At 55.1% G+C, this 24,458-nt stretch overlaps 1 protein-coding gene across 8 annotated transcripts in view; it reads left to right on the forward strand.

The window, feature by feature from the left end:
- The window catches only part of DENND1A (DENN domain containing 1A), a 486,566-nt gene that overhangs the window by 452,214 nt on the left and 9,894 nt on the right, over positions 1-24,458 (forward strand). For 5 of the 8 annotated variants that reach the window (XM_066367202.1, XM_066367200.1, XM_066367205.1 and 2 more), the window contains 2 exons: positions 8,034-8,108; positions 14,977-15,065. In XM_066367202.1, the coding sequence (XP_066223299.1) occupies positions 8,034-8,108; positions 14,977-15,065 (164 nt within the window). The remainder of the gene's footprint in view (positions 1-8,033; positions 8,109-14,976; positions 15,066-24,458) is intronic. The other 3 variants (XM_066367203.1, XM_066367206.1, XM_066367201.1) reach the window with 2 other exon arrangements.

A 24,458-nucleotide genomic window follows, 5' to 3' on the forward strand; every position in this document is an offset into this window, starting at 1 on the left:
CTTGTTGAGTCAGCTGATCGCAAGCACGCCCTCTCCAAAGGTGCCGGCTCACAGGCCCGATGACAGGGGCTGCGGCATTTCTTCGAGGGCCACCTCGTCCTGGGCACCCCCTCACAGATGGTGCCTCGGGACAGCAAGTTGCACTGCACGTTGAACCCTCCCTCTGGCTTCCAACAACAGAGACCAAATACTCTGACCCGACCGGCTCCGTAACTGCTGCAGGAGCCTGGTGAGCGACTCGGTCCCCGACAGTGGGACACAGATCACGACAGGGCCGCCCTGCCGTCTGAGGACTGACTGGGACCCTCTGAGCAACACCTGGCCCATCGAGGGTGCTCCCACAGGAGAGCCCCTTCCGGCCTCCCCCTCCAATGAAGAAGCACCTTTTTACCACCCTGTATGGGCGGGAAGGAAGCTCCTTCCTCAGCAGGATGCGAGGGCCGTCCTGTGCAGCGTCGTGCCAGGAGCATCCCTCCAGGTGATGGCCCAGAGCTTCCATGTAGCTCTGCAGGCCCCTCGGGGCCCAAGGATCCCAGGGTCCCCTCTGGGGTACAGAGCAGGTGCTATGGGGCATCAGAGCCTTCTCTTCCCCAGCTGTCCTCGCTGAAACGGAAGCATTTGATCCTCCCCAACAAGCAAGATCCGCTCTGTTGGGGGTGGACGAAGAGAGAATGACAGGAGTTGAGACAGGCGAGAGCTGTGCCCAAGAGCTAGTTGGGCATTTCAAAGGAGACACTCCACGCAAATATGGCTTCAATATACTCCTTTTTTGGAGGCATCTCAGAGAGGCCTTCTTTTCTTTCCATACCTTGCATAAGAGTGGCTCTCTGGTCCTGAGGAGTTTGGGGGGCCTTGCTCCCGGTCCAGAGCCCCTTTGTGAGGGCTCAGAGCTTTGTCTTCCTCACCCAGCTGGACCACGTCATGCGCAGGTCAGAGCATTGACGCAGCTGCTAGCGGGAGAATTAACCAGGTGAACTCTTTTCTCGTGAAACAGTGACAGAGTTTAATTGTGAATTTCTTCTCTCTTACCCTCTCCGTCCCTGGCAGTGTGTCTGGTTGGGGCACATCCCTGAGATAGAGAAATCCTCTGTAGTGGTCGCCAGGGCCTCTTCTGTGTGGGCTAGACAGGAGTCTGACAGGAACGGGCCAGCTCAGGACACCATCCAGACACGAGAGATCTGCGGCCCCCTTGGGACCAGCTTTAGAGGCCAACCCTCAGGCCTCCAGCTGCCACTGGGCACACCCCCTTCTCCGGCCTTCAGAAGGGGGATTGCAGGGGCCCTGGCTGCCCCCCAGGCAGGTTGCCTCCCTCGCCCAGGCTTTGTGTGCATAGTCCTCGGCCTTCAGTGAATCTGGTTGGCCCGTGTGGCCTCAGGTGTCTGTTCTGCCTCCTTCTCCACACACAGTCCCTGATTGGGGTCTGCTCTGTCACCCCTGACTTGGAATCTGGTTGGCCCCTGTGGCCTCAGGTGTCTCCATACCCAGTCCCTGATTGGGGTCTGGTCTGTCACCCCCTGACTTAGAATCTGGTTGGCCCCTGTGGCCTCAGGTATCTCCATACACAGTCCCTGATTGGGGTCTGGTCTGTCACCCCCTGACTTGGAATCTGGTTGGCCCTTGTGGTCTCAGGTGTCTCCATACACAGTCCCTGATTGGGGTCTGGTCTGTCACCCCTGACTTGGAATCTGGTTGGCCCCTGTGGCCTCAGGTGTCTCCATACCCAGTCCCTGATTGGGGTCTGGTCTGTCACCCCCTGACTTAGAATCTGGTTGGCCCCTGTGGCCTCAGGTATCTCCATACACAGTCCCTGATTGGGGTCTGGTCTGTCACCCCCTGACTTGGAATCTGGTTGGCCCCTGTGGCCTCAGGTGTCTCCATACACAGTCCCTGATTGGGGTCTGGTCTGTCACCCCCTGACTTGGACGTTTCATTTGTGTGGCCTTTCTGAGCCTGCTTTTCTAGCAGTGACGTGGGGGTGCTGATCTGACCTTGAAGGGATATTGAAGGGACAGTCCACAGTGTGACCTCCATGGGGACAGGGTAAGTCCCTATGTTGGTTTCTAAACAACCAGCCCCTTCCCACATACATCACAGGGCCTCTGCCCCCCCCCCCACACAGTTCCCTTGAGGTGGGCTCTTCTGAAGGCCTGGGCAAGTCGTTGCCTTCCCTCACTTGTGGAATGGGGTGACGACCCTCATTCCCACATGAGGGTTCCCTGGAAGGGCAGGATTGCTGGTCAGGCACCAGGAACAAGGCTGCAGGATATGCTTTGGCTCTGCCCACCATACAGGCTGCCCCACCCCCTCCGCCCGTGGTGCCCCCTGCACACGCTGAGCTCTGCCCCAAGTCAGCACTTGGCAGTGGAGTATTCTGCACCCTGCAGCCCCGTGTGGGGCGCCCACTCATCCATGCCGCCCAAGTAATTAAGTTGATATTCCAATAGGACTTCCCCTCCTGACCTTTTGGAAACAATGTGTTTTGCTGCATCAACAAATTAACTGCAAATCAGATGCTGTCCTCATAAATGTGGGTTTCATATCCAATGAGCATACTCTCCTGGCCCACAGGGCTGATGGATATAAACGCCATGGTCCAGGCGGAGGCCACAGAGTCCCTCTTTTCTCTGAGACATGCCAATCACACTTTCAGATCTCCCAGCAGTCACTTGGCCGGGGTGGTGAGTTGACAATGTGGCGTCCTGGACAGGCCCCTGTGGCTGGAGGGGAGTGTCTGTCCTTAGAAGCACACCCATCCTCTTCCCACCCACCTTTTACACCAAGACCTGTGGTGGTTCCTCCCGCCTGCGTCCCTCCCACTGCACTGAAGAGAAAGCCCACACTTCTTGATGGTCAGGGCCCGGCCCTATAGTATGTGACCCTCTACCAGCCTTTTGGAGGTCCTCCCATCTGCATAGTCATCCTCGCTCCAGTCTTGTCAGACCACTGTGGTCCTCCTGTACCAGGCACCTGAATTCCCTACCGCCCCGTCTGGTAGACTTGCCCTCCTTTGTACCTCCCCAGGCCTTAGCACTCTGTCTCATCCGTTAGAGGGGGAGCCTGTGAGGGCAGTTCACGGATGTACCGCCATGCCAACAGAGAGCACACTCTGCTGTTCGTTAAGTAGATGAACCAACAAGTCATGTGCCTCTGGAAAGCACCGGAAAGAGATGCTCAAATGAGGAAAGGGAGGATGGCAGTCATTCTCTCTAGCTGTTTCTCTAAGGCTCAGACCTCTAACAACAGATTCTAACTTCACATGCAACAAGGATTAGAAGAGCCATGTCAGAAGGGATTCTGAGTGACTTAAATTTGGGTTGACAAGGATAGCACAATGGACTGAGAATACCCGCTTGTTTTAGTTCCTGCGACTAGTTCTGTGACCTCAAACTAGTCCCTTAACCTCTCTGGGCCTCCTGTTTCCTGTCTCTATAGCCGGGAAATTATTATTCTCTAACTTGCCTCACCAGGGGAGATGCGGCTCAAAGGAAAGAAGAGAAGTAGAATGCTTTGAAAGGAAAACGCATCATACAAATAGAGGTTACTATTAAAATCCAGTCTCCTTCAACAGCGCTTGGCTGACAGCGCACTCCCTTGGAGAACCAAGGTCCTCACACCCGCAGGGCTTTTCTGGCAAAACTTGTGGGTGCGACGGGTGGACCGAGGACGGGATGGTCCCGTCTCTTCAGCCGGACAGCTGACCGGAGCCTCGCACGGCTGTACTGTACTCTCGTAGCATCCTCACACTGGGGCTTGTGACTTCTGGTTATTTCTTCTTACACAAAAGTCAGCTGAGACTCAGGTCATATAACTCACCCAGTGGCAGAGCCACGACATGAGCCCGTGCCTTCCTACCCCAAACTATTATATATGTCTTGTGTTTTAGCCCAAATACTCTCTGTCCTGTAGGAAAGCTGTTTTTCTGTGATGTAGGTTCAGTCCAGTAGACTATACCTTCCGTAAGGATAAAGGCTGTGTCTTCTTCTCCTGAGTCCTGGTGCCCTGGCCCCAAGTAGATGCTCCTTAAAAGTGCATGAGATGAGGCCTCCCTCCGTGAGAGTGAATGTGCTTCCCCGACTAAGCGTGACCTTCAGGAGGGCAGCTGCTTGTGTGGGTCGCAGAAACCCCCGTCCCTGCCGCAGCCAAGCTCAGGAGAGCCAGGTGAAGTATGCGATGGGACTCTTCTTTGTGGAAGATGGTTAAGGGCCCAGCCTTTTGGAACTCACTTAAGTGCAGCCATGTTTTGACCCAGCAAGGGAAGTGAGGACCACATAAACGCAGTTTCTGTGCCGCCGCGCCCGACCTCTCTGCTCTGTCCTGCTCTGAGGCTCTTGTGGTTTAGCCACTGCCTCCCCCAGCTGTGGGGAGAGCACTGGGCTCGCAGTCAGGAGGCCTGAGACCCGTTCCTTGGGCTCCCTGCCACCGAGTGGGGACCTTGAGCAGGTCGCTGCCCCTCTCCAGTCTGCTTCCTTCTCCACAGATGGATGTGCTTCCTGCCACGAGGGCCAGGGAAGAGGCTCTGGGCAGCAGGCTGGCATGGAGGCAAGGGAGTAGGTCTCTGCCCTTGGGAAGTGCTCCTGGCTCGCCTGAAATGAGGGCTGGCCAGCCTGTGGTCTTCCTGTGCCCATCTCACTCTGTCATGGTCCCCACATTCAGTTAGCCCCAAGCACTGGGCCGATTCTAGGGACTAGTATGTTGAGTGGATTCTTCCCCGGCTTCTCTCTTCACACCCTCTTCCCATCCAGATCACACCACTCACACACCCCTGTGGCCTGTTCCAGTCCTCAGAGCACTTAGCTCTCTCCAACTTGTGTCCTCAACTGTCACCCCACCCTGGTATATTTGGGAAATCTGGCCTAGCAGCCCCATGACTCTTTGTCCTCCAGGAAGGAGAAGAATCCCTGTAGCCGTGTATCTGTGTCTGCCTGGGCCAGGGGGAAGTGCTGTCATGCACCCCGCACTCGGCATGGGGCCCTCATGGCCCTGTTCGGGACACTTGTACCACGTTACCCTTTCCTGATGTCTTTAAATCCCCCTGGTCAACTTGCGGGCTTCTAAGTTGGGTGTGCTCAAGGGGCCACATATCCGAAAAGCCACCAATGATCTGAAAGCGTCACTCGACAGAAGCAGTGTGTGCCAGTCTGTTGTTATAGTGATGGAGTTGGTCGGTGTGCCCAGGGAGAGCCTGGACACAGGGGCCATGGCCCAAAAGGAGTGCTGAGGTTTTGCAGCACATGCTTTAGAATGTATAGGATGATGCTGAAGTTAAGGGTTTAGATGTAGATTCTCTGGTCTTCGAGCACGTCCAGGTGAACCAAGCACCCAAGATGCAGCACAGAACTTACAGAGCTCATGGGCAGAGGAACCTTTCCATGCGCTCTCCCTGCCACAGGGAGACGAACAATCCTCACTGAAAAAAGAGCAGGTAGTTCCCACGCTAGGAGAAGAGGTTGCACAGAAAAAGATAACCCAGAGGAAACTGAGGGAACAAAAGCTTATGCTGATAAATGCTCATACAGTAAAAGAAAAACGGAGTTAATAGGTTTTGCCGGTTTCGGGTGGGTTTTTGGTTTTTTGTTTGGTTTTGTTTTTATTGCAGCGACATTTCCTTTGCTGTGCGAATAGTCGTTGTGAATCTCCAAAGAGAACAAGACTGTAGACAGCACTTCCCGGACTCTTCTGGCCGGGCACCCACCCTCCCTCCACACAGGGCGTCTCCCAGGATGGCATTTCTCAGAAGACACCTCTGAGACGCCAGCCTTCCAGCACGATGATTTGAGTTGGCAAGTGGCGTGACTGGGCACGTACTCTGTTTTGTTCTCCCCGGGGAACAAGCGTGGAAGGTGGACTGGGAGGGGAGAGGCGGGGGCTGCGCAGCCTGCTCGGGGGGTAGTTTCTGGTGTCTCCTGGCGGCGCTGGGGAGACCTCGGCGAACATCATCTCACTGAGCTCTCCTAGCAGCCCGTCGGGTGGGCAGTGCCGTCACCTACACGTACTGAGGAAGAAAGTAAGGCTGGGTTGGTTAAAACCACTGGCCCACAGGAACCGTGAGGGCAGGTGCAGGGCTGAGGCTCAGTCCAAGATTGTCCAAACCCAGACCACCGCCACACTGCCACTCTGCCAGCAAGAAGGGAAATGGCCAGGTCACAGGTGATGCGTGGTGAGGGCTGTGGAGCTGGGGCGCTGGTGGCCAACCAAGCATGAGGGGAGTGGGGATGAGAGCCGGACGTCTGGAAGGGGCGGCTCCACATCCCCTGTGCTCCTGATGAGCTGTGTACGTTGGGGGACTCGCTGGGCAGCCACACTCATCTCAGTGGGTGGCATCCTCAGCCCCAGATGGCTTCCAGCTATGGAAGGCTCGCTGGGCGTGGGTTGGCCCATACTCCCTGCTAACGGTACAGGACCTGGGAAGCCTCAATGTATTTCCATGAGGACCCCAATTTTCTACCGGGTGCCTCAGTGAATTTCCCCTCAGGCCCCCATGATGGGCCCTTGCAGGGCCCTGGGAACCCAGGGATGCCTGAGACTCACGGCCCCTCCCTTCCAGGAGCCGGGTTCAGAGAAAGATCTGAGACAGGGTGTCTCTCAGAAGGACCCCTCCAACTAGCTGAAGCTCTAGCACTGTCCAAGAAAAATGCCATGGGAGCCACACATGCAAGTCACATGTGGAATTCTAATATATTTAACCCAAATATCCAAAATACTTGTATTTCAACAAGTAATCAATATTTAAAATTACTGAGATAGTCGACATTCTTTCTTCAAGCTAAGCCTCTGAAGTCCAGTGTGTCTTCTACCCTCACAGCAGGTCTTCATTCGGGCTCGCCACACGTGGCCCTGGCCCCTGAAGTGGGCGGGGCAGGCCTAGGCTTTGTGGAATCATGACGTACCTTCGCGAACCACATGGTTGAAGGGGCAGGAAGCATGGGAGCCTCCCAGGGCTTGTGAGGTCTGAGGTCTCAGTCTTGCATGGGCTCCTGTTCTCCCGACTCCGCCTGCCTGTCTCCCACACTGTTCAGGGCATCTGGATGGGCAGGTGCAGGACAGAGCTTGACTCTCAAGATCAAGGACTTGAGAGCAGAGCCAAGAAGTCTGGGCTCGGTTGTTTTTCATTCAAATCCCGATTTCCAAAGCCAAGCATGTTGTACAAATTCCATTTGTTCATCAGACATTTATTGAGCATGTATTTTCTTCCAAAGCACAAGGATTTAAACATTTGAAAGATATTGGGGTCAAATACAGGGTGATGGAAGACTTGACTTTGGGTGGTGAACACACAATGCTATATATACAGATGATGTATTATAGAATTGCACACCTGAAACCTATATAATTCTATTAACCAGTGTCACCCAATACATTTAATAATTTTTTAAAAAAAGATAATGGGAGATGGGGCAGATACTTCCTGTTTGTGTTAAGTCTCACGTGGCAAGGAGCCTGGGACAGTGGGCACACAGAAGGCGGCATCTGACGTGGGCAGAGTCTTAAATGACAAGGAAATGTTTGCCAGGCAGGTCAGGGTCGGGTAGGTCGTCTCAGCCAGAGGGCAGGCAGGAAATGAGGCATGAGAACCCAGGGCCATGTTGGGGTCTGCCCAGGTAAGCATGGGTGGAAGCGTCTGTGTGGGCATGGCAGAACCCAGTTCTTGGAGGATTTGGAATGCCAGCCGAGAGCCTTGTTGTGCCATCACCCAAGGACGGAGCAGGGCTCGGGGAGGCGGCGCTGGTGGTTGGAGCAGAGGTGTCCACGCTGTGGTGAGGCGTGGCCATACTGCGCTTTGGGAGACCACCCTTGGCCTGTGTGGAGAGTGGCTGGAGGAGGTCCAGCAAGGGTGAGGCTAGAATGAAGAAACTGCAGAAGGGAGGGCTCAGAAATGGAATGTGCAGGACCCAGGGACCGACCAGTTGATGTGGGGGTGGGGAGCAGGTGGCGTTGAGGGTGGCCCTCGGGCTGAGCTTGGGGGACCGGATGCTTGTTCTCCCGCCACGTGTACAAATGCATCAAACCATCTCCGTGTGTACTGATGTTTTCAGTTTGCTTTAATACAGCCACAAAGACAGCTCCGTCCCACTCGCCCGCCGCCTCCCAAGATACAGCGCTCGAGGCCCGTGAGTAGCCGGTGGTTCTGCCCTCCCTCCTAACACTGCCTGGGCCGCTGTCCCCGCCTGACTAAACCTCCTCGGGAGTTTGAACTCGGCTGCCTTGCAAAAGAAAACCTGGGATTGGGTTTCCAGCTTCCCCCTGTGTGGCATGAACCCGAACTTGCATTTTCTGGGCTTCTCTTTCCTTTGCGTGAAGCAGTTCAGGGATCACAGGTCAGAGCAGCTTGGGGCTTGCTGGAGGTCAGAGGTCGTGGGGCCGCTGTGTGGTGTCAGAGCCGTGTGCACAGCGCTGGAGCACAGCTCCTAGGCTGAGCCCTGTTTCTAGCCAGTGAGCTTCCAAGTCTTGCTCCCACACCCTCTTCTCACTAAGTCTGGCAGCAGGGTCTCTGGCCCCCACCAGACCAGGGGAGGCTATACCCCCAGAACGTGGAACAACTCAAATGGAGACAGGTGTGCCTCCTCGGGTGGGCCTCACATTGGAGCTCACCTTCCCGTGTGATGACACGTGATAAACTCCCCCCCCCCCCCGACAGCTGGCAAAGGGGGAGGCAAGAGAGAAGATCCTCGGGTGGTTTTTAGAGAAGTGCCATAGAAAAATACGGTGTGTGGGTCCCGAATTCAGCTGTGGTGAAGTCATTTTCCTAATAAGCCAAGACTTTGGAAAGACCGAGGCATAACAACTTTAGCAGGTTCCTTTAAAGTGGGAAACCCACCAGCACCACTTGCGGAGGGCTGCTTAGTGGGAGAGGAGTGTCTCTGTCCTTGTTCGTAGTGGCCACCGCTCCTGCAGCCATGGAGAAGCGGTCAGCTTCCTATCCCGTGCAGTCAGGGCTCGCCACAAATGCGCGTCCCGGCCCCTCCCGCCTTGTCCAGTGCACGTGCCCAAATCCACCTTGTGAAAGGTGTGGCGGCCGAGGGGTGCAGGTGGCCAGACTGAACTGTGTCTGTTTTTAATCCCCGGTGTGCACACCCAGCATTAGGTGGATGGCTGCTCTCTCTATGTATGGACATCAGAAAGTTCCAGGGTACTTTTTTCCTTCCTTTCCCTAATGTGGAGTTAGAGGCCAGGGTGGCGGGGGGGGGGGGGGTAGATGCCTTCCCCTGTGGTCACTGTGAAGGACGCATCATGTTACCCACTCAGATGGTGATTGGCACGGCTGTCAAGGGACTGGAGTGTTTCCGTTCACTGTTGTTGGGAGAAAGGCACAAACAGCACAAAGAAACCAGTGTAGGGGACAGGCAGCCCCGTCTGGGTCAACCTTGTACAATTTAGTGCGAGTTTCTGTGCAGTCCCTAGCAACATGGACTGGGGGCAGAGCTAGACTTGAATACCAAAGCTGTGTGACCTCGGGCAAGTGCTGAAGCTCTCTGAGCCCCACCTCTCTCTGTAATATCCCCTCACTCACAGAGACTTTTTCAGAGTGAACATAGATGACACTGGAGAGCACTGAGCACCGGCAGCAGCAGCTCTTAACTTTCTTAACAGGTGTTTAAATCCTACGACTTCTAAGGAGTGACACGGTTTCTTAGTGACTCATTTGCCTAGGATCTTTCTGGCCAGCGATCAGTCCGAGGCCCATCATCTAGCCGTCACCCTTTGAGGCAGGCGCTGTCTCCACAGTGCAGAGAAGAGAAAACTGGTGCTGGGTGACCTAGCCCAAGGCCCTCAGCTGCAGGGAGGAGTCACCAGACTCTAGGACCCGTGGTCTCCCAGCCCCCTGGCTCTCTGGATCCCCCAGCTCCATCTCCGTCGAGTCCATCTCAGTATAAAGAACAGGGCAGAGCCTTCTGTTGAGGAAACAGTAAGCAGCAGCCAGCTGGGCTTCCTGTGGAATCTCTGGAGCAGTACTAGGTCCTGGCAGGGAGACGGAGGGGTAGAGAAATAACATTTATTGGAGCTTTCTATGTGCCTAGTATTGTGCTAGGCACTTATATAATTATTGGTATTTACAACAGCCCAGAGGAGGCAGACACTGTTTCCCCAGTTTGCAGAGACTACAGAGATAAGAGGCCAGGCCGGCCTTTAAACCCAGGCCTGCCTCTACTATATCTCATCGCTCCACAGCCAGCAGCCTGTCTTTAAGCCAGAGTCATCCAGTGGGTGGCACTCAGAACTCCCGAGACCTGGAACCCCACCCCTAACCCCAGGCAGGCAGGAACGCTTAGAAAGCACCATACAGCAGTGGTCCCCAACTCCCGGGCTGTGGACCGGTACCGGTCCGTGGGCCATTTGGTACCAGTCTGCAGAGAAAGAATAAATAACTTACATTATTTCAGTTTTATTTATATTTAAGTCTGAATGATGTTTTATTTATTTATTTATTTATTTATTTATTTTTTTTTTTCTCATTTTTCTGAAGCTGGAAACGGGGAGAGAAAGTCAGACAGACTCCCGCATGCGCCCGACCGGGATCCACCTGGCACGCCCCCACCAGGGGGCGACGCTCTGCCCACCAGGGGGCGATGCTCTGCCCATCCTGGGCGTCGCCATGTTACGACCAGAGCCACTCTAGCGCCTGAGGCAGAGGCCACAGAGCCATCCCCAGCGCCCGGGCCATTTTTGCTCCATTGGAGCCTTGGCTGTGGGAGGGGAAGAGAGAGACAGAGAGGAAAGCGCGGCGGAGGAGTGGAGAAGCAAATGGGCGCTTCTCCTGTGTGCCCTGGCCGGGAATCGAACCCGGGTCCTCCGCACGCTAGGCCGACGCTCTACCGCTGAGCCAACCGGCCAGGGCTGATGTTTTATTTTTTAAAAATGACCAGATTCCTTCTGTTACATCCGTCTAAGACTCACTCTTGACGCTTGTCTCGGTCACATGATACATGTATCCGTCCCACCCTAAAGGCCGGTCCGTGAAAATATTTTCTGACATTAAACCGGTCCGTGGCCCAAAAAAGGTTGGGGACCACTGCCCTACAGGTCACTGTTGCTCTCCTTAGGAAAACCAGCTCTTGGAGACAGCCACCGAGGACTCTGTATTGTTGTGCCAATGTGGGGACTCATGCGGAGTGTGGGTATAGAGGTAGCCACATCCTCTAGCCACTGAGGACTCAGGAATGCAAACGTCCTGAGAAAAGCCTGCCATCGTACTGGTGCAGGGAGCGACCTGCCCTGCCCTCCGGCTGCACTCCTTGGTCCCCTTGGGTTCTGGAGCGCTGAAGAGGCAAGGTGCTAGCAGAACCAGCTCTCCTGTGCTTGGAAGTCAGAGCGGTCTGCCCTGCTCTGAATCACAGCTTGGCCACTTCCTAGCTGGATGGCTTGGGTGAGATGTTTACCTTCTCTGAGCCTTAGTTTCATCATCTGTAAAATGAGTTTAGCAGCACATACCTGGTGAGGGGAATGAGGTCATGTATGTATACTGCCTAGCACAGTTCTGGCATGAAGTGGGCACACATACTCAATTTCTGCCAACCCGAACACCTTCTGCCAAGCAGGGTAACTGTTGGGCTGACTTGGGAATCCTAGAAGGTTTGTGATTTCTGGGCCCTGTGGTCCCTAGTGCTGCAGGGTCTGTTCACTCCACGTGCACTCGTGCAAACAATCCAGTGGGCACCACTGCATGTTAGGGGTGAGCCTGGGAGGCAGGGGATATAGAACCCTTCAAGGACCTTGAAGAGAGGGGTCTGACAAGCTCCCATGTCAGGAGCCAGTGGGCCCCCGCTGGGCTTTGCCAGGTCACTGGGCTGCAAACGTTCTGGGCAGAAGGGCAGCCATTGGCCCAAGGTGGCGGGAGCGTGGAGGCCAGCCATGCAACCTTTCTGGAAGGAGCGCTGTAGCCTGGCACCTGTGGCTGGAGTGCAGTTGCTACCCAGGGATTTAGAATATTTTTTCAAAAAACAGAAAAAGGCAAGAGCAGAAGAAAGCCTTGCTGGTGTCTGGCGGACTGAGGGGAGTGGGTCGGGGCGTGCAGGGAGAGGCAGGCTGTGGTCGGGTGCATGGGAAGCGCTTTGTAATCTCTGTATTTATTACCTCTTGCTCACCATTAAAATCAAATGTACTCGGTGCTTTTGTATTCACTACACATTTAACCCTGCCAACTTAGATTTCTCAGGTTTTAAATCCGGTGGGGAATTGGCTGGTTTCCCAACTTTCCCCTCAAGTCCCCCTTGAACAGAGCTCAAAATCCCTGTTTAGCATTTTCTCCCCTGGCACTGCTGGGATCCTAACACTGGTGGGGCCAGTCGTCGCTGTCGTGCGTGCATGTGGTTTCTCCCCTCATCCCCAGCCCCCTCCCTCCCTCAGCACCCCAGAAAGACGGATGTGATCGCTGAAATATGACGGGCCAGTTGTCTGCATCGTCTTGTGATTCGGGCTTAATTAAACCATTTTGTCTCTGTGTGTCTGCCTGGTTGCGGCTGCAACTGTAGGTCTGCGGCCGTGTGTGTGTGTGTGTGTGTGTGTGTGTGTGTGTGTGTGTGTGTGAAAGAGAGAGAGAGAGAGAGAGATCGATGCATGTGTCTTCGCCTCTGTGTGTGTTTGTAAGACTGTGTACATGTTGGCATCTTGAGGCCTCTGTGTGTCTCTGAATGGTTGTCTGTGAGTATAATTTTGTGTCTGGCTTTGTCCACACCAGGCAAGTGCGTGTGACTCTGGGTGTGTCTGTAGCAGCGTGGGTGACTAGCTGTCCCTGGGTCTGTGGTGACTCTCTCTCCCTCCCCCTCCTTCCGCGTCCCCCTGCCCCCTCCCTGCCCCTCCTCTCTCCTGCTCTGTCTGTTTTATCATCCCTAATGAAGCAGTCTTCTCCATCGATCCTGCTGATTGCCAACCCATTCCTTTTGTTTGTTGGCACTGAGCCATTCAGCGGCACTCTGACAGCTCAGCTCGTCTAATTAGCTCTGTTGTTCTTTTTCCCCATGTTTCACCACGTTGCAAGTTCAGTTGAGGTTGCCACAAACTTAATCCCCCCATTTCAGCCACAAGTTCACATTCCTAACCCGCCTTCATTGTAGCAGGGAGCAGCCATGTGCAAGGACAGGCTGACAGGCCTTAATGTCTGCCCTTTCCTGAAACCACCACCCCAGCCCCCCCGCCCCCGGCAGGCAGAACTGTTCCATTGCCCCATCGGCACACCCGCCTTTGTGGTGGAAGTCTGGGGGAGCATTCCAACTCAGTGACCCTGTTTACCAGCTGCCTCTGGCTAGGGAAACCAGCTCACCGTTAGAGTGGGTTGTGGTGTATCCATTCGTGTATCCAGCAAATGGTGGCTTTGTGGCAGGCGCTGTTCTAATAACAATGATGATAATGGCAACATTGTTATGTACTACTTAAATCCCAAGCAACAGCATTCACTTGTTTCTAAAAATCTTGCTGAGTGACCACTCTAATACCAGACACCAAGCAGGATGCTACGCAGGGGTGAGACCATCATATATCAAACCTCATTCAGAGACACCCCACCCCCAGCTTCCTTTTGTTGTTGACAAGCTCACAGAGAAGCAAGGTGAGCATTTATGGAGCCCCACTGTGTGCCAGACCCCCTGCTGGCGCTGTCCCGCATCATGGCATCACCGCTGCAGGTCTTCGCGGGTCTTCCGGGCAGCCCACCAAAGAAGACAGCAAGTTTGGTGGGATGCATTGGGCTTTTTTTTTTGGCCACATCTCTGAGTTGCTGAGGAGGATGAGATCAGACTGGCCAGTCCACAGGAAACACTTTGGTTAGATCAGGCATGTGGAAACCTGAGGGCTTGATTAGACTCCAGGAAGACTTGTCTTTTATGCAGCCAAACTTGTGTGATTTGTGTTCCTAAGCCACTGCACTGTCACCCACAGTTGTGGTGGGGGTGGTTCAGAGAAGAGGGTGGGCAGGACATGGAGCCTGTGCACCTCCCTCCTCTGTCCTGCCCGAGAGCCTCAGCCACTGTGGCGTTTGCTGTTGGTCCCTCTACTGCAGAGGGAGAGCCAGCCCCCTGCCCTGGACACTCAGTCCCTTCTTTTGGCCGCGAAACTCACAGGTAGACTTTCTTGGCTTAGCTCTCTCGGGGCCCTCTCTGTATTGGAAATGTTCAGAGATGATGGTGCCAAATTTAAAGCCATGTCATGCTGATTAGACCAAAAAAGTATCCTTCTAGGGGCGCCTAGAAGTTTTCTAACCAACTCCCATTGTGGGCTCTGCTGGGGGAGGGTTGTCTTTTTGTATGGGCCCTTGTCTTGGCTTGCAGGGCAGCAGGGCAGGAAAACAAAACAGAAAGAAAAGTCCATCCCGCCGCTACAGCCCAGCTGTGGACTGGGAAGCTGAGTGCTGCTCTGTCACACCCCCACCCGCCCCCCGCAGGAGGGTGTGCGGCCTCCCGCCAGATGCTCCGGGTGCTCTCAAGAGTAGAAGGGGACTTTTACAAACCGCCTGATGCTATGATTTGCTTTCTTGCCCCTCCCATTTAGAGAGGAAAGTAAGCATCTTGTAAGTCAGTTGTAAAAAGAACAAAATAAGCACATGAACCCTAAAAACAAAGTCGGAAGGAAACGTGTTTGTTCCACCAGACCGGTTTCTGGGTTCTAGAGGTGAGTGGAGAGCCATCATTCCGAGTCCTCTTTGTTACGGGCCCTGTGCACACAGTCTCACTGAACCCTCGCGGAAGCCCCACAAGAACGGGGGAACGCCCCCTCGCGGAAGCCCCGCAAGGACGGGGAACCGCCCCCTACCTGCGGGCCAGGAGGCCAGGCTTCTCAGAAGACCCTGCCAGTTTGAGTAGGCCGCGGAATTCTGTCCACACGCCTGCGGTACACTCAGCGGCAGTGTTTCCGTGGTACACAGAGCCTTTGTGGCCCATACTGTGACGATCCCCACCATTTATTTGGGGGCTGCTTATCCTAAACTTCCCAATGTTCCTGGATGGCTTTTCCGACTCACTCCTTGGGATTTCCCTGTGCCCACTGCAGGTGCGCCCTCCCCGTCCACATGTTGTCAAGAGGCCGAAGAGCAACGTCACCACGGAAGGCCGAAGGACGTCCATCTCGAGCCCTGAGCAGTGAGTACCCCTCTGCTCCCCGCCCGTCTGCCAGAACACAGTGGGGCCGGTGCTTGTGCCGCCCACGCGTCAGCCCGGCTTCTGGAGGCTTCCCTGGAGCCTGAGCGAGCGGGTGCTTCACAAAGAGGGCGGTTGGGACCAGGGCTTGATCTCCAGTGTCTGCTAGCAGTTGTCACGGCAGTGGGGGGCCCCAGAGGCCAACAAGCAGGCCACCTGCGCTGGGTTTTGAGCAGCGGTGCCCAAAGGGTACTCAGGCTCAGAAGGAGGCGAGAGTTAGGAACCTGGTCAGAGAGGTGACTTAGCGAGGGCCTCCACCCTCCTGTGCCTGGGGCTCTAGGGGTCTCTGGAGCTCAGATTTATACGTGGGACTGTCCTATCCCCAGCCCCACCCCACTCTGCTCACCTGTGTCAGGCATTTATGTTGCTATAGCTTTGCTTATCTACCTCCCAGAGGTCCTGGGGCAGGTACTGGGGTTTATAGCTAGCCTAGGACCCACCTTAGAGTCACTTGCTGGGTAGATGGTGGGTAAATGAGGTAAATAATGAGGCACGTACACAAGCAGTGACCAGAGCTGTGTACACGGCCTGGGAAAGGGACCGCTGCTTCCAGCCGAGGATGCAAGGCTTCCCTTGTCCCCAAGGCACAGAGCCCTGGGCTCTGTTCACACGACTCTGCAGCTACCCCCTGGCTTCCTGTGATTCCTGGAAAAGTACATGAGTCCGTCAAAGGTAGGGTTGTTTGGGAAACCAAAAACATTGCCCCAAGGGCGCTGAAGTTTGTTGAGTGAGAAAGGGGGACACTCTACTCTCAGAAGAGTTCTCAGGGAAAGAAGTTCAAATTCAGGGCCCGGTCAGACAAGGAGCCAAAGGGAAGAAACGATTCTGAAACGTCGAGTGGTGGCCTGCACCCAGACAGCAGAGCACTTCCGCTCCCCGGCTCTCTCGTTTGCACTGCGATGTTGCTTCAGATGTTCTGTCACATAGAACCGGCCTACCCAGGCCACCCCCAAACCTTGCCCAGAAAGCTGCAGGAGACAGAGGTGAGAGAGAGAGGGGGGAGACAGAGAGAGTGAGTGTGTATGTGTGTGTCTTGGGAGATGAACGAACACCTGAAGTTGGGTGTAGGCTGAACTTTTGCTCTGACACTGGGACAGTGGGAATAGTGAGGAATGAGTCCCTGGCCATGACTGGCGTGGATTGTGATTGCCCCCTTGTGGAGAAGATGCGGCACGGCTCCTGAGTTCCTCAGGCCCTGAAGATTTGTCTGTAGAGGGGAGGAATCCCTCGCTCCTCTTTAAAGCTGCCACTTTAAATCTGGGCTAAACCCCACTGCCCTGCGATACAGGTCGCGGGCCTGTGGTCCTGAAATGCGAACCTGGAATATCCCTGCCCTGCACAGGAGCACGGAGCACCCAGACCAGCATCACTGCACATCCTGCGACGGGCATGACCCGCTCGGTGGCCAGACTCCCTGTTAGAGGCTGGGTCTCCTGGTCGCGCCTGTGTTGGCGGCTGCTTTCCAGCCTGGTGAGGGTGCCCCTCGTGTGCGCCGGAGAGCCAGGCCAGCAGGCCCACCTCCCGCTGGTACCCAGAACTGTGTCAGCATCACTCGTTTCCTTCTGTAATGCGCCTTGTTTTAGACTTCTGTTCAGGAAGCGTGAGGTTGAACCACGGGGAGCATGAGGCTCGTTCAGTGGGCTGGTGAACAGGCAGTGATCTAAAAAAACAACAAAAAGCGACGGTTCTCTGTGTCCACACATCGCCGATAAACAGGTACACTTTGGGACATCATTCCAAGAGTTCCTGTTCACATTTTTTTAGTGGTGAGGGGGGTGGGGGCTATCCTCCCATATGGCCAGGGACGCTCCTGGTACCCCCCCCAGGGGGGGATTTCTTCATCTCTCCCAGGCTGCCCCTCCCCCACTGTGCTCCTCCACTTCCAAGTGCCATGTCACAACAGCACTTGGATGTGTTTTTCTCAACTGTCATCAGCTCCAGCTGGCAAGACCAAGTTCTTGAAACACAGGAAGCATCCAGCGGAAAATATTTTAATAAAACAGACTCCTCATAAAATACTGTTCTAGGGAGGAAAGAAACCCGCTCCCCGATCTGTCAGCGTTGTGCTGGGAGACACACTCACGGGCGGCAGCCACGTCCTGACAGGCCTTTGTCGTGGTGGTTCCGCACTGGGCATGCAGGTCCACGGCTGGCCCTTCATCCTGCCTGCGTTTTCCTGAATCGTGGACCGTCACCTCCACTGGGAGTGTCTAAGTGCGTCAGAAATGGAGACAATTGGGTGAAAGACCAGCAGCACCTTTGAAGTGGAAGGAGGGACTCAGTCCTCCTGACTTCCTGCCCCAACTCTCACCCCCAAAGAGCATATGAAACAGCTACCTTTGTGGACAAGATGGAGCTGATTAAGAAAGCCGGGTCCACATTCTCCCGCAGCAAGTCGCTCGGCAAGGCGCCCACGTGCACGCTGGCCGGCCCGTCCGCTGAAGTCCGTTTCCTCCTGTCCTCATGATGTCCGTCTGTCCTTCATATACTCAGTTGCTCAACAGGTATCTTTGAAAACCTACGAGGTGTGAGTGGCTTGGGGTTTTGAAAAGAGGATTTTAAGAGGAATCCCCATGCTGACTCTTGCTGACTTAAATTTTTCCGAACTGAAACTTTTCCCTGTCAGATTTTCTTCCTGGACCGAGGGCAGGTGTCCTGGCCCACCTAAAGCCCTTCGGTGGCAGGGGGAGCACACCTGAGGACTTCTGGGGAGAGGAGCCCCTCTGTTTCTCAGTTAATATGTGCGGATTAACATCCAGTGACTGTCTCTGCTCAGGGACCAGTAGGCAGCTGTTATTATTCCCGGGGTGCCGGCCTGCCCTGAGCACTCCCCAGCGCGAGAGGCAGTGTCGGGCGGCATCAGGCGGCACGGGTTGGCATCAGAGGCCAGCTGGCAGTGAGCTTGGTCGAGCACCTCTCCTGTCCTGGGCCCTCGTAGGCTGGGGTTCATTTCTCCTTCCACAGAACGGGACACAGTCTCAGAAAGGGTATTTCACCCAAGTCCCAGCGCCATCCCGTTCGAAAGTGGCAGGGCTGGGACTCCCAATGCTGCTGACTTCATTTCTCAGTCACTCGCGGCCGCCCGTGGGGGTGCGTTGTCAGTCTGGCTTTGCCTGGACAGGTCCAGGTCCCACAGTGACTTGTGCCACCCTTTTGCTCTGGTTTCCTGGAGTTGGGAACCCAAGCCGTTGTTTTGCTGCCAAAGAAGCAGTGTCCACTGGGGCCTGAGTGTTTCTACCCGGGGAAGGAAAGAGCACCATTTACTGCATGTCAGTTAATCCTGTGAAAGTTAGGAGTGGTTTTCCCATTGAACAGATGGAGAAACTGAGGCTCAGAGAGAAACTTTCAGTAACTTGCCCAAGGCCTCAGGGCTAGAAAATGGTGGGATCAGCTGAGGACAGAGACCTCAGCCTTTCTCCTGCACCAGCAGGCTCTTTGCTAAGAACCTAATTACAACTGCACTGCTCTGAATGGTGAGGACAATGGCGGTCACAGGGGTCACCGTAGGGGTCACAGCGCCCACCTGACAGAGGTGGGCCCGGCTGCTCCATTCGCAGTGTACATGGCTGCTGGGTGCCATCTTGTTTTCCTTTCAGCTTGTCAGGCGTAGGCGGATGTCCCATAGAACTTGAAGTTCAGAAGGAGCCAACAGCAAGCTCTAAAATGCAGCGCTGTGCTCAGTACTGCCTGCCCCTGAGGACCACACCAGAGGCCAGAGGCAGGGAGTGGCCTGCTGGTCCCCAGGCGCCTGTCTCTGCCAGGCTGTCATCCTCATTCACCGCAGTAGGGGACAGGGCCAGCAGCCCTCCCAGAGTTGCTAAAAGAACAGGAGATAGTCACGCGCAGGCTTCACCTCACTTAATCTTCACAGAACCCAGGAGGGTCGGGCTGTCTTCCGACTCTCGGTGGTGAAGGGCGTGTGGTCCACATGCATGATGGATCCACAGCATGCTCAGGGCTGACCGGCTGCAGAGCCTGACACCGGGGTCTCGCTTCCACTGGGTGAGACACAGCACCCTCTGCTCACGCAGGCTGGACTGGCTGCAGGCTGGTCATTTCAACTTTCTTTTGCCTTAAATAAGAATAGTCCAAATTCGGCCACCAGACACCCATTAACCATTGCCCTACTCGCCCCTCTGGCCAGATCCATGCAAATCTGCTCTTTTCAAATACTTTTGTTTATTTGTGAAAATAACCCAATAGCCTTATAGGCTGTGTGGAAGTTAGGGAAGAGACAATATCATTCTGAACCCCACTACAACCACTTGTTCACATCCCTGCAGATTCCTGTAGCTGCGTGCAGACCTGCGGCTTCCTTCAAGTGGGCTGTCCGATGGATTGGCCCCATGCCCTGGTGACCCCTGCCGTTGGTGACGGCGGGAGGTCCCACTGTACGCATGTGCGCAGCCTAGCTCATAGCCACGCCCTCACGCTGGACCTGCCGATTGTTCCGGGTTTTCACCAGTACAGAGAATGCCAGCATGACTGTCCTTGTTCTCCAAGTATTTTTTTACTTCATATCATGGTAAGAAACGGAGTGATTAACAGCTACCATTAACCGAGAACCACGAGCCAGCACTTTACATACAGCATTTCATTGAATCCGCACCAGAAGTCGGTGCGGGTAGGTATTATTCGCTCTGTTTTATAGAAGTAACAGAAACCCTGAGAGGTTGTCAGTGTCCTTGGTTACACAGCTAGTTAGTGGCAGAGCTGAGCTTTAAATATGTCTCTTTAACATAAGAGTCCGTACCCTAAACCAGCAGTAGAGGCAGATTTCTGCTCCATGTTGCTGAGTAACTTTCTAAAAGACTTGTAGCACTTTACACTCCCACCAGAGCTGTAGGCTCCCTGAGAATCTGGTCCCGGGGGGCCCAGAGGAACTTGTGGCTGGTGATAGAAATCCTTCTGGCCAAGGAGAAATGCTGCGGGTTCGCTGGCTGGGCAGACCATCTGTCCACCAATGGCCAGCCCACACTGCCTAGGAATTGGACAGTCTGATCATCCGAATTGCACTGCGTGACCCCAGCCCCTAAAGCCCCAGAAGATTAGAACAAGATCAGAAGAGCTGCCAGAAACATTTAGTGAGAGCTTTGCCCAAAGACGGGGCTTAGGGCACCACGGTTGTATTGGTGCGGGCCAGCCGCACACGTGCTCTGGCCAACGGTGATGTGATACATGCCGTTCCGCCCGTCTCCTCAAGACCCGGGCTCAGCACAGCGTCAGCAGTGGGTGCGGTGGGTCACGACCGGTGACAGGCGTGGAGCCCCTGTCCCTCCTGCCTGACCCAGAGCTGCCCTGGGGTGCGGCCCATGAGCCCTGCTGGGATGGTGGCCTGGTGCCTGAGCGGGGCTTCAGCATTCGGCAGACCTGGGTCAGACCCCAGGCAAGTCTCTTTGCCCCGTTTTTAAACCCAGTGCCTGTTCACATCCCAGGGAGCACAACGGGAAGCTGCCCGCGGAAGCCACACCAGCACCGAGGCAGCCAGTCCCCTCTCCTGCCAGCTCCTGCTGTCAGGTCTGTCACTGCTCTGGGGCCCCCACACCCCACCCACAACTCCCCGGGCTTCCCCTGATGTAGTGCTACCTACGACATTGTACTGTTCACCTCGCCTGCACGTGTGCACGCCTGGCACACTCGCCAGGGCCCAGAGGTCCTCCAGGCAAGAGCACTGCCCTTCAGCTCCAGACCGAGAGCAGCCCAGGCCTCCGCTCAGGGCTGTTTGCTGAATGAATGAGCAGAGGAATCACTGAAGGCAGGTGGGAAGCTCACAGCCCAGCACCCTGGAGATGGGGAAGGGGCATCAGTTAACCACAGATGTGTGAAGAGCACCTACTCTGTGCCAGGTGTGACTAGGGTGTGCATATGAAGCCACCAGCACCTCCCCCGCCCAGGCCCTCTAAACGCTAGAAACCTCAGTCAGCCCAGGAACAAGTCTGGAAGGTGCCAGCTGGCCCTGGGCCCCAGGGGCAGGGGCAGCTGTCTGGGTACTACCCCATGGCAGGCTGCCAGGACCCACTCTGAATTGCCGAGAGTCCAAACACGGAGCAGAAGGCCATAGACTCAGTTAGCAAGGCCAGAGGCTCCTGACCTGACTCGCCCCCCCCCCACCCCCCCAGCAGTGGGTTCTGGGCCCTGGGGACAAAGCTGAGCCAGAAGCAGACATGGAGCCTGAGCCAGCTTGGAAGAGCAAGACCTGCCACGGAGCAGCAGCGGCCCTGGAGAGCACGGGCCCCGCCTTCCCCATGTCTCTCGAAGGGGAGGACCCTTCCCAGGATCTGTCACAACTGGGGGAGTTAGTTCCAGCCAAAAAACTAGCCTTCAGGAAGCCCCAGGAAAGGATGCTTCCTCCTGTGGACATAGGATTTCAGTCACCTCTGAACAGCTGTGCCGTCCCGGCCAAGTCCTCTGTATCAGAGGTGCCATGTCACCGTCACCTCCTCTTAAAGACCTGCCCCAGGCCCAGCACTTCCTCCCGGGTCATCTCACTTAACTTCCCCTCCCCCAGAGTCTCCCCAGGACCGGGAGGGAGCCCAGGCGCTGACACGCAGGGGAAGTGACCTGGGTCTGAGACACGCCCCGGGGCCTGCTGGGGCCCACGTCCACGTTCACTGCTTTGCAGCTTGCCGCCCCACCGCTCGCCCTCCTCCACCGCTTCTGCCAGAAAAGCCTTGGGCTCCTGGCAAGCAGAGGCCTTCTTCCGCGCAAGGGGCAGGCGTTCTTCAGTTTGTCTAGGCAGGGAAAGTGCCCAAGGTGTCCCCCGCCACCTCCCTCCACCACAGAGCCTGGAGAGGAGACAGTGGGGCCCCGTCCTGTGCCTGGGCCTCCTTGTCTATGTGGGTGTCCGCCTGGTGGCCCAGGGAGGACTTCTCAGGGCATCTGGGGCGTGGGCGCAGACATGTGAAACACACTAGTGATTTTTGTTAAAAGGAGGAATGAATTAACCCTTTGAGTAGTGAGTTTATTTCATGTTCGCTGACCCCCGGGAGTGAGTTCTTTTTCAAAAAATGAAATTAGTTCCAGTTACAGTTTTATTAACTTAAAATCATGTTTGTTTGATAACCAATTTATGGAAACAAGAAGAACATACATTTGCCTTTTCTTAATGTTGCCTTACACATTTTTAAAATAAATTGATTGTACTCTGATTGATCAGCAGGCACGAGGACGTACATGAACACTGGTACTACTCAAAGGGTCAGTGAATATGCAAGTTGATAAATAACTAAGTGGGGGATGAATAAAGGCTGAGAAGGCAAAGGGCACAGCCAGCCCGAGAGAGAGGAGATGGGCCCTCACATCAGCCCTCACCCCGCACACACTGGCTATGTCCTCATGCAGGTTCAAGGCCCTGCAGCGCCTGGTCCCTGGGCCCACTCCCCCACAGACGCCTCGAGGCCCTTGTGCAGCCTCTGCCTTGCGCACGATTAAAAGCCCAGCCCCTGTGTCACCTCCCAAGTGAGCCAGGTGCACCCCAAGCACTGCCCTCTGGCAGAGCAGGTTCCCAGTGGGCTGGGAAGGAGCTCTCCTGACAGGAAGACGCCCCCTCACTGGTGACCCTGACTTGTCACAGTAGTGATTCTCACATTACTTTTAAGTAGATATTCAAATACAGCCAAGTGCACAGGTCCTCCATCCAGCATATCTGTCTGCAGGTCTTCCTCTCTGAGGACGACCTCGCCCTTACCCCGGTCACATAGGAGTAGCTCCAGTGCAGTTCCGAGCTGCCTCTGGGGGCCCTGCACTGAGCTTGTTTCCCCCAGAGCCCCCTCTGCTTGCTGCAGAGTCTGTCTGTTCTGTTAGCCTGTGTACACAGTACGATGAGACCGGGAGTGCTGGTCCGGACTCCTGGCGATGGAGGCAGGGCATGGCAGGGTCTTCTCAGATGACTCTGGCCTGCTAGGATAGCCCCGGCTGGGGACCAGTAACCTCTCCTGGGAAGGTCTGGGAAGGCAGGGGCCACCCTGTCCGTCCTCGAACACCTGGGCAAAACCCTGCGCAGAATGTCCTTGTTGGCAGGTTAACATGGTGGCTGTTGAGAGTAATCGAGCGCTCACTACGTACTAGCTGCTTGTTACACAAGAAACTTTGCAAACATTTCCATTCAGCTTTTATGATAAGACCATCAGGAGGGCTGTGGACCTCCCATTTTACAGATTAGAAATGGAGGTTCCAAGAAGTCAGGTGACTGTCCCGAGGTCATCTGGCTGGGATGAAGGGAACGGTGGAAGGCTGACGACAGACTGGCACCTACCAGGGAGGCAGGACCCGGGTGTCCAGGGGCCTGTCCCTACCCATCAGCCCCGTAGGAGCCACGTGATCAGGGGACACCAGAGCGGCCAGGACATGTACTGAGTGAAGATCCTTTGTGCTTGAGAGAAATGATCCTTTAAAAAACGATCACCAGCTCCCTTCGCTACCTCCAGAGACCAAGTCCTTGCTGATTTTCCCCCTTCTTTATCTCAAGTACATTTAAATGTCAATTAAATTTGAAATATCTACATTTGTCAGCATTTCATTTTGGGCCAGCGTGACGTGCTGCTGATTTGTCCACGCGATGTGACACATGAAAAAAACTCCCGAGATGCAGATCTTCCTCATTAAAAAATAAGCCCATGCGATCCTGGTGCAGCAGAGAGCCACGGAGCACGTCCCCGCTTCCTGACGCCGTGTCTCTGACATGGTATTTAAAAAGGAACAGCCGCACCTGTCACCCCTGTCACACGTGCGCACTAACCGGCGACACGTTAAACCAAACATTAGAAGGGGCTCGGGAAGTCATCTGCATGGGACTGCGCACTGAGACGAGGTGGGCAGAGGCAGGAGCAGCCACGGGAGGTGATGGGGCCCGAACAGTGATGGACAGCGGGCCTTTCTCGCCCGCCCGGACTCCGCAGCCCTCGCTGGGTAGCCAGGTTCGCCGTGACCTGCCTTCTCGCAGACAGCAATTTGTGTATAATAAAATCCAGGCGAGTGGTGGGTGGCAGACTGCAGGGTAGCTGCTGAATTGGGTTAATGAGGGAAGAGGTACACTTTTTCCCCCCCCGTATTCTGCCTAAAGCTAATAAAAAATTTAAACCTGGACGTTTTCGACGGTTCATCCTTTATCTCTGACAAATATCTGACTGTATGTTCCATGGGAGAACATGAGCAGCTGAATTTAAATAAGTTTATTTTGAAACCTCACCTTTTATTGAAAGTGGAAGGGGAAACTCCCAGCCCCTTATTTCATTCCGTCTGAAGAGGCTGTGGCTTGGAGTCGACGTACAGGTTCCCGGTCTACGCTCAGCTGCTGAGGGACACGGGGCACGTGCGGCTCCCACGTCCTGAGCCTCG

This window comes from Saccopteryx leptura, chromosome 2 (genome assembly GCF_036850995.1).
Source record: "Saccopteryx leptura isolate mSacLep1 chromosome 2, mSacLep1_pri_phased_curated, whole genome shotgun sequence".
Taxonomy (NCBI): Eukaryota; Metazoa; Chordata; class Mammalia; order Chiroptera; family Emballonuridae; genus Saccopteryx; species Saccopteryx leptura.